Source organism: Entelurus aequoreus, linkage group LG09 (assembly GCF_033978785.1).
Source record: "Entelurus aequoreus isolate RoL-2023_Sb linkage group LG09, RoL_Eaeq_v1.1, whole genome shotgun sequence".
Taxonomy (NCBI): Eukaryota; Metazoa; Chordata; class Actinopteri; order Syngnathiformes; family Syngnathidae; genus Entelurus; species Entelurus aequoreus.
This window is the reverse complement of record NC_084739.1, coordinates 23,378,481-23,394,124: the sequence shown is the minus strand read 5'-3', so window position 1 is coordinate 23,394,124 and position 15,644 is coordinate 23,378,481. Positions and strand designations below refer to the sequence as shown.

Sequence of the window (15,644 nt, the reverse complement as noted above, 5' to 3'; positions counted from 1 at the left end):
CTGAATTTCCCCCAGGGATAAATAAAGTACTTTCTATTCTATTCAATAAGAAACATATGTTTAATGTACCTTAAGATTTTTTGTTCAAATAAAGCCAATAATGCAATTTTTTTGTGGTCCCCTTTATTTCGAAAAGTATAGAAAAGTACTGAAACGTATCGAAATAATTTTGGTACCGGTACCAAAATATTGGTATCGGGACAACACTAGTTCAAACCAACATTTTACAAAGTGATCGCTGCAGACACAAGCGTGGTCTGATTGTATTCCACAACAGTGGTCCCCAACCACCGGGCCGCTGCCCTGTACCGGTCCGCGGACCGATTGGTACGCAAGAAAAAAAAATAAAAAAATAAAAAATAAAAATTGTTTTTTTTTAATTTTTTTTATTAAATCAACATAAAAAATACAAGATATGAATTATATATCAATATAGATCAATACAATATGCAGGAATACAGTCTGTAAGCACACATGATTGTATTTCTTTATGAAAAAAATAAAAAATAAAAAAAAAATATCCCCCCCTGCCCCCCGGTCCGTGGGACAAATTTTCAAGCGTTGACCGGTCCCCAGCTATAAAAAGGTTGGGGACCACTGTTCCACAAGATGATGAAAGTGATATTTTTAAGAGTAATTTCCTTTTTTCCTGGCATTTCCTTTTTTTCTGACATTATCACCTTTATGAGCCACTTCTTTCGGGACTATTTCCTATCTCTCTATTTGAACGACTGTAACACCCTAGAACAGAACAGCAATACGGCATTTTCTGATCAAACTACACTCACTCTTGTTTTAATGCTACGCTCTAGCTGCTTGACCATCGTGCGAATTAACCCGCAAAGAAGAAAAACAGATGTGACGTCATGTGCAACCCTCCTATATTGTTAAAACACTTAATACATTCTAAAACGTAGGTCATTTTAACATGAAAACTTAAATGGGTAATCAAATCACCATATAATCAATGGTACTTTATGGTATAATGCACCGAGACTGTAGTAAGTGAAACATACAGTGGTGAGGGGACAGTGTACCTGATTCACAAACAGTTGAAAGAGATTTAAGCTTGTTTTAAGTCTGCTTTTTATTTTTTTTTACAAAACTGTCCTCCGTCTGAAGCGGTGGGATAATAAATGAGGCAAGCTCAACTACCTAGGTACAAGTCTGATGCAGTCCATTAGGATGGAGATTTTTCCTTCAGGACGTCATGAAAAGTGGAGCAAACAAGTGACGGAGATGATGATTGGCGCTAAAACAGGCTTGGGGCACACATTTGACTGTCATTACATCATTAACAAAGTTAATGTTGCATATTCAGGGAACATTTAAAATAGTGCCATTTTTTAAATTTTCCAACAGATGACAATCAGTAATAATTCCTAATATTGTATTGTATTTTTGAGTTGGTTTCAATTTGGCTCTTAAATAGACAACTTATAAACAAGAGCCCTTTTCTACAGTTTTGATCACAACATTACTATATGTCACTTTTTGTAAACAGTAATGCAGGGGTGTCAAACTCATTTTAGATCAGGGGCCACATGGAGAAAAATCTACATCCAAGTGGGCCAGACTGTTAATATCACGGCATGATAATTTAAGTAATAAAGACAACTTCAGATTATTTTCTTTGTTTAAAAATAGAACAAGCACATTCTGAAAATGTACAAATCATAATGTTGTTGTTGTTTTTTTTACACGTACATGTTGCGGTTCTATCTTTATTTGTCGTTATTTATACTTTCTGAATGAATTATGTGATAATGTTCATCAGTCAACTCATTGGTGTTCATTTTCAATCTATCAAGATAAAAAATAACATCAAAATCAAATTACAGGATGTTATTTATGTAGTTTGCTCATGTTCCTCGACTGGTGCATGAACATCATACGGTTTATTTATTTTTTTACATATGTAGCATAATCTACAAAGATACAAATAATTTATATTGTGACATCTAGTGGACAGATTTAGAACAGCAGTTTTTTTTTTCAAAAATTTCGGCTCATTTTTATAGTTAGCAAACTCATCCTGTTTGCGGGCCTGATCCGGCCCTTACGTTTGACACCCCTGCACTAAAGCGGTTCAATCAGGTAGCCTTCCCTGGTAAAGATTGTAAGAGCAAATGGTAGATGATGTTGCTGTGACAGCTTGCGTGGAATGAAACACTGTTCCATCCAGTGATTTGAATAACGGAATAGAACTGACATATGCCTTTCGAAAGTAGATCACAAAAGTATACATGAAATGGATATTATGCACATAATTAGGGAATATTACGCAATGCAATATTCAGTGCTAAAAAAATAGTCTTAGTCAGATACTTTCATCTTCCTACTATTACATGGAGGCTGCACGTTTAAGGGGCATTACGGAGGTAATGTGCACCGGCACGACGTGTACATTTGAATTTAGGTTAGTTCTGTTTGCAAAAAGACTTTTAGGTAAATTACGGATGAAAACACAGTCTTTGTTAAAAGGCTGCCCGTGTAAGTAAGTCAACAGTGATGAAAGCTTCTTCGCCAGGCAAATTATTAGCTGTATTGTGTGAGGAGGGCACACTGAAAGGACCACTTTGCACAAAGAACAGTGCTGCACTATTAGGTCTTAAACAGATTAGATACAGCAATAACTACGTCATTATCCAATCTGCATAATGAAAGCGTATCTACAGTAAGTGAAGCAGTAATGACAAGGCTTGTTTTGCTTTAGTCCAATAACATCAACGTCCTATTGCTGTTGTAAATGAAACATTTATAAATCTTTTAAGGAAAGGGTTTCCAATAAAACATAAAAGGGGTTATTCATGAATGGCCTCATTAGAGCGTTTTTGGGAAGGGTGGACATGACACCTTTTGTTGAGGTTCAGCAAAACAAATCTGATCATGGAGACAGCAGACAGTGGTATCTCAGGTAAAATGCTAGGAGGTACACTTTAAAGTCAAACATTAAGGTTAGGCTAAAAACAACATTATCAGTCTTCTATTTGGGGTAATATGAGATTGAATTAGAAAAGGGAAGGTTTGGTATACCTTGTTATATGCACACAAACAGTATTTAAAGGGGACCTATAATGATGTTCCTCTTTACTGACTTATAAATGTTGTTACAATGTTGGATACTCGAGTTAAGCAATGCCAAAGCATCAAACCATAAGATTCATGAATTTTGGCGTGAACTTGCAAGCAGTTTGACTCTTCTGAACATTGTGTTTTTTTAAGATTGGCTACTTTGTGAATACACAGTCACTACGTTTCCATACACTAAATTAGTCTGATTTCACAAAAAGTTTGTATTTTTGTATTTTCACACCTACGTCTGAAGTCCAAGTGTCCATGCACCATGAATTTGCACCAGATACTAATAATAACCCAAATAAATGATTTACTCACATGAAGGGGCCTGTCAGATTCAATACATTTTTGTTGCCACAATGATGCACTTGAGGAGCACTGATTTGCCATCAAAATAGACCAGTGACAAGAAAGTGTTTGTTTTGCCATCATAACTAACAAAGTCGTCATGGAAACTACAGACTAGAATTTGTACACAAACGGTCCACTTGGGAACAGGCCACCAATCAATAGATGTCATGTTTTACAATATGTGAGCTAAGCCACAAGCTCAAACTATCATACCTAATTGAATGAGAAAATAAGTCATATTGGTTTCTAATGCTCACGGATTCCAGAATCAACAGAAAAACAGCTTAAAGCACCAATCTAATTCCTTTTCCTGTCAAATCCTATCCACACAAAAAGTGTCTTTACTGATCATTTAGGGCTGTTAAAAAGCTGTTGAGTACATATCGACGTGGTCCTTCAGCTCATTAAGAACCCTCAAGGCGCTTAGAAACCTGGGCTTTAACCGAGAAGATGAGTAAAAGAAAGATATATGCATCGATCGCCGTGCTGGATAATTTCCAGGCAGGTATCTTTATGTATCCCTTAAGTATTCTTGAGTAAATGGTTTAGGTCACAAACTCTGTTAAGCAGGATATTAAAAAATACAGCTGTAGTTGGAAATGAACAGCATACATTATCAACCTTATGGTGGGGAATTTAATTATTGCTCTCCCTCGATTGGTCTATCATCTAATAAATGTTTTCCTAATAGAACACATCAAAGAGCTGAAACAATGTGTGATTTATGTCATACAGAAAGTGATTTTTAAGTTGATCAATATACATATATCATACATCGTACAGTGACCTGGACTATTGAGGACATCCATGGACATCAAAGTACATAAGTCGCAGTAATATTATGTTTGAGAACCTAATAAGGACAAGCGGTCCAGAAAATGGATAGAATATGTGAGCCGGTAAATATCATTGCCTTAGATATAGGTGCTGTGTTCCTCTCGACTTGACTACTTTCCTCCTTTGGGGAATGGGAGACATTGAGAAATGTCCTTAATTTGAGTAATGCATGCAAAATACAAATTTGAAACTTGCGTGAGCAAATGTAAGGATGGTAAACAAGAAAAATAAGCACCAATACTGTGTTTTTTTAAAAATGGTAACTGCACTTTTTGACGGGATCATCCACAATCCTGATGAGAGACAAGAACACACATGTCTTTACCTTTTCTGTGCATTTTAAATAGTAAAATACTGCCAGGAAGAGGCGGTTAACAATGCAAGTAATGGGGATAAAATCTTCTCTGACTCTAAAACCCTCTAAAAACCAAATACATTGCATATATAACACATAATAACTGCGTTACTAACGTTAGTTTTATTAGTAACGGGTAATTTAAATAATTACTTTTACTCGCTTTATAACGCCATTACTGATGCGCTTGATGTAACATGGCACGCTATTCTGTCTGAAGCACAACAAGTTCAATGCAGGAAGGAACCTTTTTACTAATGCAAGCAAAAACCAGCACCGCACTAAAATGAACTAGGATATCACACAGCAGACAACGCACAACATGTAACATGTATGACTCCATAATTCAGCTGTACGTGTCCCGATGAAGACCAGACGGCTGGCCCACACATTACACCAGTTTTAAAATCACTGTATTGGCTCCCTGTGTGTTTGAGGATTGGTTCTAAGGTTGATATGGTTTATAAGGCTGTTATGGTATTGGGTCTTCTTATTGTTTAGATTTGTTTTTACCCTATGAACTTGTCTCTTAATTGTTCCAAAAGTCAGGACACTAAGTAATGGGATGGCATATTTCCACTATTATGGCCCCCGTCTACAGAACAGCTTGCAGGAAGACCTCAGGCCTGCAGAGAACGTTCATGTTTTTAAGAGCAGACTTAAGACCCACTTTTTTGGATTTGGCTTTTACATAATATTTGTTATTTTATTTAAGTCATTCATACTTTAGTTTGTATCTTATTAGTTATACTATATTTTATTTGGTTCTATTTAGTTATTATATATATATATATAATATATTAGGTCAGGAAAAAAACACAGAGGCTATTTCATCCCTACAAGCCTGTTTTGCAGGTTTCTTTGCTCTTCAGGGTATGAGCAGGATAGGAAGTCAGGAAAAAATAGGAGGTCAGGAAAAAACACAGAGGCTATTTCATCCCTACAAGCCTGTTTTGCAGATTCTCTGCTCTTCAGGGGATGAGCAGAGAAAATAAGCAGATAAACCTTGTAAAGCCTTGAAAGGGGCTGTCGGGATGCAATAGCCTCTGTGTTTTTTCCTGACCTAACGTATATTCCGCTCTACCCCCGTATTGAGCACTGTATAATGAATAAACCACAGAAACCTTGACTATATACTGTGTATATATATATATATATATATATATATATATATATATATATATATATATATATATATATATATATATATATATATATATATATATATATATATATATATATATATACATATATATATATATATATATATATATATATATATATATATATATATATATATATATATATATATATATATATATATAATTTTTTATTTTCTTATTTTTTGAGAGCGCTTTATAGCCAGAGTAGATGGATCCCTCTACCTGCATTGTTACAGGTGCTCGTACAAGCAGTGTTTCGTTATTGAGAACACACTTAACAGAGAAACATGTGTTTTCTTGCCTCACATAAAGATGGGCAAAATTTCCGAAAAACTTCTGTTGCCCTTTAACCTGTTATTCTTTTCAGGAATCCTATCCCCTGACTTCAGACAGAAGACAGACTACTGGTGTTCAGTCAATCACAGGTCACATATAGAGACGCACAACCATTCTACACCCATCAACACCAAGTTGTTGAGTCCTACAGTGATACAATGATCCCCAACTTGGCTCGGAGTGTGCATAAAAGTGGTACTTACCTCCTTGAGGCAGCCCATGAAATTGTTGCTAACTGGCGATCCAGGCAAGTCCGCTGTGCTTGGACTCCCTCCAACGTAGAAAAAGTCATCAGAGCCAAGCATGGTGTAGTCCTCTTGTGTATATCCTGTGGTGGTCAGAATGCCGTCCACGGATATTGTTACCTAAACAGAAGCACAGGAAAAGGAAACACTACACTCAGCCTATGTTGTTACAATACAATTACCTTCCCTTCTTCCAGTCAAAGACAGGTTTTCCACTATTTCTTTTACAGAAACCCATTTTCATGTCTGTTTTCCATGTCTTTTTTCTTGTTTTATTCTGATGTTTTGTCCAGATGATTAGTTGGACGACCCCCAAAGGAAGGTGGTTTTAGTGTTAGTAAGCTTTCCAGGATATAGTGTTAGTATTGCAAAGTAAAATTATTTAGCAGACACAAAAATGGTGTTAGTAGAATGTCAACTGGGTTAGTTTAACTGGATATTAGTATGCATAGAAGTTCTAAAAATAAATGAGTGGGCTGTTTATAGAGTATAGAGACAAAACATGCTTAAACAAAGTGCAATCAACTCTTAGCATAAGAGTGACAAGAGACATTTCAGACAAAAATATGCATGCATGTGACTGTTTTCTTTTTGATTATTTGTATACAAAAAGAAATGATTCAATTTATTTTGGGATTGGGTTATCTTTACAATACTAATACCCTTTACAGTGCATCAGATGCATGCAGAAACTATATGAGATAGTGCCAAACCACAACAAGGCATGAAAAACCACCAGAGAAGCACCAAAGACAACCACAGCGCAACTGTCACACATATGTTGACGAATGGGCAGTGTGACGCAACACGTAGTCAAAACGCATGCCATGCAAAGTGAATGGAAAACAAAGGGATATCTGGCCAGCCAGACAGCAAAGCGTCCCTATTGTTCAATGTATTTGAAATGGTGCTCCTAAATGGGTAGCTCAGACTAAAGTTGGACAGGGAAAATAGCATTAGGAGGAATAAAATGTTAATAAATTAATGCAATAATAAAAACAAAAATATAAAAGGTAAGAAAGTCTACATGTAAACAGAAAAGTACTTATCGCATGTTACCTGTTTTAGTAAATAATGTCTACAATTTAAAAATAAAAATAAAAACCACACACGGCAAACCCAAACTAACAAAACAATTATGATATCTACCGAACAATGTAGTTTGTTTACCATAGCGTGTCCAATGCCTGAGTGCTTTGTGGAAAAGGGGGGAGAAAGGAAATTAAAAACTGTGAACAGAATAACGGTTGTTACTCAAATCATATATGATGGTCATAAGACTGTTAGTAGGTACATTGTTAAAACGGCAGAGACCATACTGGTTAGTAGAATGACACATTCCATGAATGATGTTAGTTTGTTTCCAAAGCATGTTAGTAACAGAGAGGAAATTTGGCAAAATAAGTTTTAACAAGAAAAAAGCATAGCTCGACACTAACACTTCTCAAAGAGGTGCTAGAACTCAGCTAAAGACGCGTGCTTAACAACATGTTCTGGATGCGACCAGACTATTGAAAAAAAATAAACAACGTCTTCGTCCAAATGGTGATAGAATATTAAATTGGCCCCTCTAATTCTGACAACATCGGCACTTATTTCATAATTCTGGGCCTTACAGGTAAAATGTCTCCCAAAATACACACATTAGTGATTTTAAGCTTGTTTTGTAAAGAATTTCAGCACAGTTTGGAACGCCCACTGTTAGCTCCAAAAGTGGACATATCTAAATCTTGCTGACGTCACCCATAGAAGACTGGAGGCAATTTCATACTCCGTAGTATGGGCCTGATTTACTAAGATCCAAATACCACTTGCAAAAAAAAAAGTGTGTACTATTAGTGGGTGTGTTGCATGCGATCTACTAACATTGCAGATGCTATTTTTAACTGGTACACACCACCTGATTTAAATGAGGTTTTTGCATGTACTTTATATCTTTCACTACGGAGACACTCGATCATTTATTGCACATCTATGATATCATGCTCCTACTATCTGTGGCGTTTTGCTATCAAACAAGCAGCAGGCATATACCACTTTTTATGGGCATTTTAGAAGCAGTGGGTGCATCCACAATGAAACCCATGTTTTATTGTTCGAGGCTGCACTTAAAAAATGCATACTTCAAGGAGTTTTTTTTTCTGTACATACAGATGTGTTAATATATATTCAAAATGGAAGAAAAAACCCTGCCATTCAAAAACACCAGCAGACACCAAACACATCAATTAAATGAGTTTTAATCAGCCCCTTAACTTACCCAGCATGCAGCTATAAAATTATAAAATTATGTTGCTGTATAGACGATATGTCTAATATTTTTTTTATCTCTGACACACCATGCACTTATGCTGACACACACACACATTCTCTGTTTCTCGTCTGTATTTGCAGTGAAAACACAGCGCGAGTGCCGTGTGTGTAACTGTGTCAGTTTGCACATACTTTTCATGGGTTCTAAATAATACACAAAACGGAGAGGAGTGTTGATAAATCACACTGTGTGTGCTGTATAATATATTTGCATCTTCACCTCCCACTATTGTAGGACTTTTGCAAATCATAATATATTCTGCATATTAACGAAGACAAAAGACGCTAAATGCATTGCACGCCTTCTTCTGCTCACTTAACATACACAATTGACTTTGTACAGGTTTAGTAGATCAGCTTTGTGTTTTCTTTCAAGTTTGCTTGTGTGTTAGTACACATGAATCTTTAGTAAATCAGGCCCATAGTGTTTCATTGGCGCAGAATTTAAAGAAATGATCAAAAACAGATGCGTTTTTGCATGGTGAAGCGATACAACTAAAAAAGTGGTAAACCGGCATACAATTCTAAATGATGAGAATATGACGCAAGTAAGAACATTTCAAGTCAAATTGACTCACGCAACATGGGACGGACCAAGCGAGAGGAGTGTAATTTGCCTCGATCCTTCTGACATTGAAGAAGAAAGGTTGTGTTGGGAGTTTGGGATGTAAACATTTATTAAAAGACTAAAGCCAAATATGATCCAGGAAATTAGGAGGACCCTTGAGGCGGGAAAGACTCAGCCAGAACTTGTGGAAAAAGGGTAAAGAATAGCACATAATGTGCTCAAAAAGGAGAGAAACATGGGTAAGTTGCTAGTATTCTGTTTTGAGTCCTCTTCTATTAATGTTTACCTCAAGATACTTGAGGAAATGCCGAAAGAGCATAAGGAAACACAGGCTATGGTGTCTATGGAAGAGGAGATGAAAGAGCAGGAAAGTCCGGAAATGGCGATTCTTTTATATGTATTTTTTGCTCATAATGTTAAACATATCGGTTTTAAAGTATTTATTGACCAAGGCGACAACAACAAGTGATCAAAATAATAGTTTTATATGTCTTTATCCACACTGTCTTTGCGGGGAAATGGGCTCCAGTTCTGTAGATGACGTCACACCAAGAGGGGGCGGCATATCGAGTCTGGCTATGGAAAGGAGGCGTTCCAAGTACAGTTAGTTATCTACCCATTACTCAAAAACTAACTGATATTATTGGATATGACTTTCAGAATTATTTTCAGTAGCAAAGAATACATGAAGAAATGTTGAATATTTGGATGCTATGGGTTCTTAAAAATGGGAGGATATTAAATTCCCTTCCATGTTAAGAGTTGTTTTCCATTGTCATGGATCAAATAAATGTTAGTATTCAAACTGTTTTGTGTTAATTTTGTTTCGGGGCCACTGGAGTCACAAACTCATACAAAACTGCATCTTCTCTCCGGACTTTAGGACCTCTTCACTTAACTGCAGTAAGAGAAAACAAATGATACCCTGCATTCTAACATGGATGTTTCCCCCAGCATGCACGCTTCCTTTGACTACTTAAAAACATTTTTCCACAATTAATTTTAGCAACAGATAGTTTACATGTACAGTATTTTTTGGGTGAAGACAAACCACCAAATGAGCAGGACCATCTGGAAATACCATAGACATCTTAATCCATGGGTTCTGGCCAGTGGTATTTTGTAAAGCAACATCATATTTCCAAGTGAATAAAACAAGTCTGCTGGTTCAAACAAATAACACTAATTTGGTGTGAAATTCAACCCAAATACTGGCACAACCAAAATATAAGGCATTAGCTTTTGGTTACATGATTGACAAAAAAATTCCCTATTCCAAATCTGTACCAGACACATGGGATGTCAGTTAAACTTTTCCTAGGAACCCCTGTATTGACTTGATTTAGAGATGACCTCAAGGTTGGAGATTCTTTAAAGGCATTGGCACTGACAATGACAATCAGCCAGTCTACATCATTCTGATTTGGTTTCTCCTCATGAGTCCATCCATCCATTTTCTACCGCTTGTCCCGTGGGAGGTGCTGGAGCCTATCTCAGCTGCATTCGGGCAGAAGGCGGGGTACACCCTGGACAAGTCGCTACCTCATCGCAGGGCCAACACAGATAGACAGACAACATTCACACTCACATTCACACACTAGGGCCAATTTTAGTGTTGCCAATCAACCTACCCCCAGGTGCATGTCTTTGGAGGTGGGAGGAAGCCGGAGTACCCGGAGGGAACCCACGCAGTCATGGGAAGAACATGCAAACTCCACACAGAAAGATCCCGAGCCCAGGATCGAACCCAGAAACCTTCGTATTGTGAGGCAGACACACTAACCCCTGTTCCACCGTGCTGCCCTTCTCCTCATGAGTCCTACTTGTTAAAGTGGTTCTCTTGAAAACAGGCTCACCAGCTACCTTCTTGACTCATTTAAATCAAGTTTATTATCTGCACCTAACTGACTGGCTAGGTCGTTACCACACAATAAAGGAAGCACAATCCAGCTTATTTTTGGTTACTTGTACGATATGAGAATGCCCTTTGGATATCCACCTCCTTAAAGCAATTCATTTAGGCTATTTCTGCCATTGCCATAATGAAGGTTTACAATCAAATGCTTTCTGTGATTAGTTTTTATACATTAACCATACTTGGTTCATGTTCCATAGCATGCACTGTAAATCACCAAAGCTCTCCAGCCCTATATGAATTGTTATCTAATATAATTCCTTTAATTAATATGCAGAATCAGCATAGAACTGACATGGTCAATCTCCTGGCAAGTTTTTTAATACAAAGAGTAAAATAACAGATGCCTCTAACTCAGGGGTGTAAACTCATTTTAGATCGGGGGCCACATGGTGAAAAATGTACTCTCAAGTGGGACAATCACGGCAGGATAACTTAATAATAAGGACAACTTCAGATTGTTTTCTTTGTTTAAAAATAGAACAAGCACATTAGAACTGACATGGTCAATCTCCTGGCAAGTGTTTTAATACAAAGAGTAAAATAACAGATGCCTCTAACTCAGGGGTGTAAACTCATTTTAGATCGGGGGCCACATGGAGAACAATTTACTCTCAAGTGGGACAATCACGGCAGGATAACTTAATAATAAGGACAACTTCAGATTGTTTTCTTTGTTTGAAAATAGAACAAGCACATTCTGAAAATGTACAAATCATAATTTCGTTGGGTTGTTTTCATACTTACATGTTGCAGTTAATAGTATTCTATATTTATTTATTTGTAAATTATGTTATAATGTTCATCAGTCAACTCATTGGTGTTCATTTTCAATCTATCCAGATAAAAAAATTATATCAAAATCAAATTACAGGATGTTATTAATGTAATTTGATAATTTTCCTCGACTGATGTACTAACATCTTGTGGTTTATTTTGTACATATGTAGCATCATCTACAAAGATACAAATAATTGCTATTGCGACATTCAGTGGGACACATTTAGAACAGCAGTTTTTATCATTCAAAAATTCCAGGTTATTTTTTATACTTGGGAAACATCCCGCGGGCCGAATAAAACCTGTTCGCGGGCCTCATCCGGCCTTCGGGCCGTATGTTTGACACCCCTGCTCAAAATGGCCATCCTCACATTTAAGGAACAAAACTATAGTATGCACCAATCAGATTTATGCAGATAACTATACAACATTTTAAGTTGTCCGGGGAACAATAACCAACAAAAACTAGCGCAGTGTTGAAAACTCTTGTTATTTTTCTCTTTTAAAAAGTAGTATACGCAACACATTTCCGATCAGCGCAGTGCTTTGATGTCTCATCTACACGCATAACAAAGCCAAAGGAAATGTCTGTAATTAAATTAAGACCCTAATTCTAGATGACCTGCTCACATTTGGTTTTGTTTCATGTCTCCACCATTATACACCAATTCTGATTTAGCAACCCAATTACAAAAACACAGTTTACTATAGGTAATGATATAAAGTAAATGCATGTTTGTATTCACTTAAACCTCTTTTCATTCTCAGTACTGTTACCTGACGTAGATTCCTTGTTACTTTGACATCATGCCAATCATTGTCATTAAATTTCCCATTGACGGGCTCCACCAGAGCTTCAAAAGCTCCAGACCCCAAATTAATGACGAGTGAGACAGCCCCATTTTTCAGAGCCAGGTTGACGTAGTCGGCCGATTTGCCCGTGTGCAGCATCAGTCCATTCCTCTGGAGGGTTTTGAATGACAATGTGATTTCATCGCTGCTGCTTTGAATCGGGTTCAAGGACAAGTCGTAACAGAAGAACTCGGATCCTTTGAAGGTTGCAACATACTCTTCTTTCCCTGCAGAGACAAAGAGAGAAAATGTGTTGCATTAATAACACGGGCCTCGTGGGTGCCTATTGGGACCAGTGCTGGCTCCGGGCCTTTTGTGACCCTAAAAAAATGTATTACGACTAGGGTTTAACTTTATTAGTTGCAATCAAATTGAACCCTCCAAGGCTCCTAGTGTCACTAGTTGTGGCCCTAAACAGGTGCGCAGAGTGTTTGTGCACTGAATTGGACGCTGTGGGAGAAAAACATGGGGCAAAATATCTCAAAAGACTCAGATTAATTGAAAAAAAAATTGGATAGATACCTACCACGGCCTTGGACCAGCAGCGAATGTGGTACTGTACTCTGTGATTCATTTGGAACACATTTGCAGTCTTTTTCATTTCATTTTGGCCCTCATTAGTCCCATAGTGGGTACATTCAAACACAGCATAAGGAGCAACTGAGGGTTCAGCAGTTTTCTCAAGGACAATGGCAAGTCCAAGGGGAGCCAAAAGAAATAAAAGCAGCAGTCTCCTCATGACGAGATGCTCACTCGACGCACTCATCCATGAGGTCTTAAAAATAACAGCTATATTGCAGTCTCCCCCATTCCCATTGAGCATAAGGGGGGTGTTAAAATAATCTATAGAAGTTGCTGCACTTTGTTTAACAGTTGACAAGATTGAGCAGGAGTCAAATGGCTTTCATGTCTGTTATCCATGTCTTTTAGTCATGTAAAACATTTTGGGTCACATTTGTGGCTTCTAGGGTTGTACGGTATACCAGTATTAGTATAGTACCGCGATGCTAAATAATCATAGTTGGTACTATACCGCCTTTAAAAAGTACCGGTCTCCCACCCGTCGTCATCAAGTCGTGTCATGCAGATGAGCATGTTCAACATGGCTAGCTAGCGGCTAATGGCTATCCGCAGTCTGCAGTGTTGTAACTACTTCTAAATCACCAATCCTTGTCTCTATGGTGACAAATATTGTTCCCTTATTTCAAGCATCATCCCTGCAGGACGAGTGATAACTATACATGCATCATTGCACACTGCAGCGTGCCGGAGTCATGACATATGTATGTATGTATGTATGTATGTATGACATTTGTATGTAATATATAAGTCATATGTTAAAAACGGTCTATAGTTAACAATGCCAAGACAAGATTTTTATTATGTTCGATCATTATTCAGTTAGGATGATCCTCTTAACTTTGAACACACGAGACACAATTGAATGAAGGGCATACTTAGTCAACAGCCATACATGTCACACTAAGGGTGGCCGTATGAACAACGCCAACACTGTCATAAAGATGTGCCATATAGCAAAACCACACTAAACAACAACGACAAACACATTCTGGGAGAATATTTGTACCGCAACACAACATAAACACTACAGAACAAATTCCCAGAATTGCCTGCAGCACCAACTCTTCCGGGATGTTACAATATAAACAAACGCCATTGGTGGATCAACACCTAACATCCACTGTAATGATACTAAGTACAGGAGCGTATCTAGTCGATAATACTATGATTACATCAATATTTTTTAACATCACTAAATCTTATTTATTTTCTTTAAAATGTATATTATGTTTATAAACTCAGGAAATATGTCCTTGGACACATGAGGACTTTGACTAAGACCAATGTCCGATCCTGTAGCTACTTGGTATCGGATTGATACCCAAATTTGTGGTATCATCCAATACCAATGTAAAGTATACAAACAACAGAAGAATAAGTGATTATTACATTTTAACAGAAGTGTAGATAGAACATGTTAAAAGAGAAAATAATCAGATATTAACAGTAAATGAACAAATAGATTAATAATTCATTTTCTACCACTTGTCCTTAATAATGTTGACAAAATGATAGAATGATAAATGACAAAATATGTTACTGCATACGTCAGCAGCTAAATTAGGAGTCTTTGTTTGTTTACTTACTACTAAAAGACAAGTTGTATTATTTGTTCACTATTTTATTTAAGGACAAATTTGCAATAAGAAACATATGTTTAATGTACCGTAAGATTTTTAGTTCAAATAAAGCCAATCATTTTTTGTGGTCCCCTTTATTTAGAAATACCAAAATATTGGTATCGGGACAACACTAGTGGCTTCCCCTTATTGTTTGTGGTCAAGATATATTGGAAGACATGTATGTACACGTGAGACAAATAAGGGCTATAATTAGGGATACACAATACATTTTTTCAAACCGATACCTATATAGAAAACTTCCTGCTTCTCAAGACCGATAACAGTAATCGCTATATATTATTTCTTCAGATTTAGATTTAACTGTAGTTTGTGTACATCTTTCTTTGCAGCTGGCTTTAGGGCAGCTCCTTTATTAGCACAGGTGTCTTTGTCGTCTTTCAAAAGACCGTCGCAGATGTGTGTTTCTGTTGCCTGATAAGGTTTTATGTTTAGAAGTGCAATGTTGTTTTCCCTCCTTGCGGAATGTTTATAGAACATTTGGTGAAAATAGCACATGCAATGTCTTCCTCTGAAACTGTGAATAAGTCCCACATGATTAACATCATGTTTGTTTACTGTGAGTTTAGGGGACGTTTACAGCAGGTGGTTGATAAGAGTTAATCTTTTGAACATCAATATTTTTTCTC

General features: G+C 37.0%; 1 protein-coding gene across 16 annotated transcripts in view; it reads right to left on the bottom strand.

Annotated features, from left to right (window-relative positions):
- The window catches only part of LOC133657258 (neurexin-1a-like), a 623,384-nt gene that overhangs the window by 397,387 nt on the left and 210,353 nt on the right, over window positions 1-15,644 (bottom strand). For 10 of the 16 annotated variants that reach the window (XM_062058360.1, XM_062058362.1, XM_062058372.1 and 7 more), the window contains 3 exons: window positions 12,719-13,020; window positions 7,536-7,559; window positions 6,324-6,485 (listed from right to left, as the gene is read on the bottom strand). In XM_062058360.1, the coding sequence (XP_061914344.1) occupies window positions 6,324-6,485; window positions 7,536-7,559; window positions 12,719-13,020 (488 nt within the window). The remainder of the gene's footprint in view (window positions 1-6,323; window positions 6,486-7,535; window positions 7,560-12,718; window positions 13,021-15,644) is intronic. The other 6 variants (XM_062058364.1, XM_062058365.1, XM_062058371.1 and 3 more) reach the window with 1 other exon arrangement.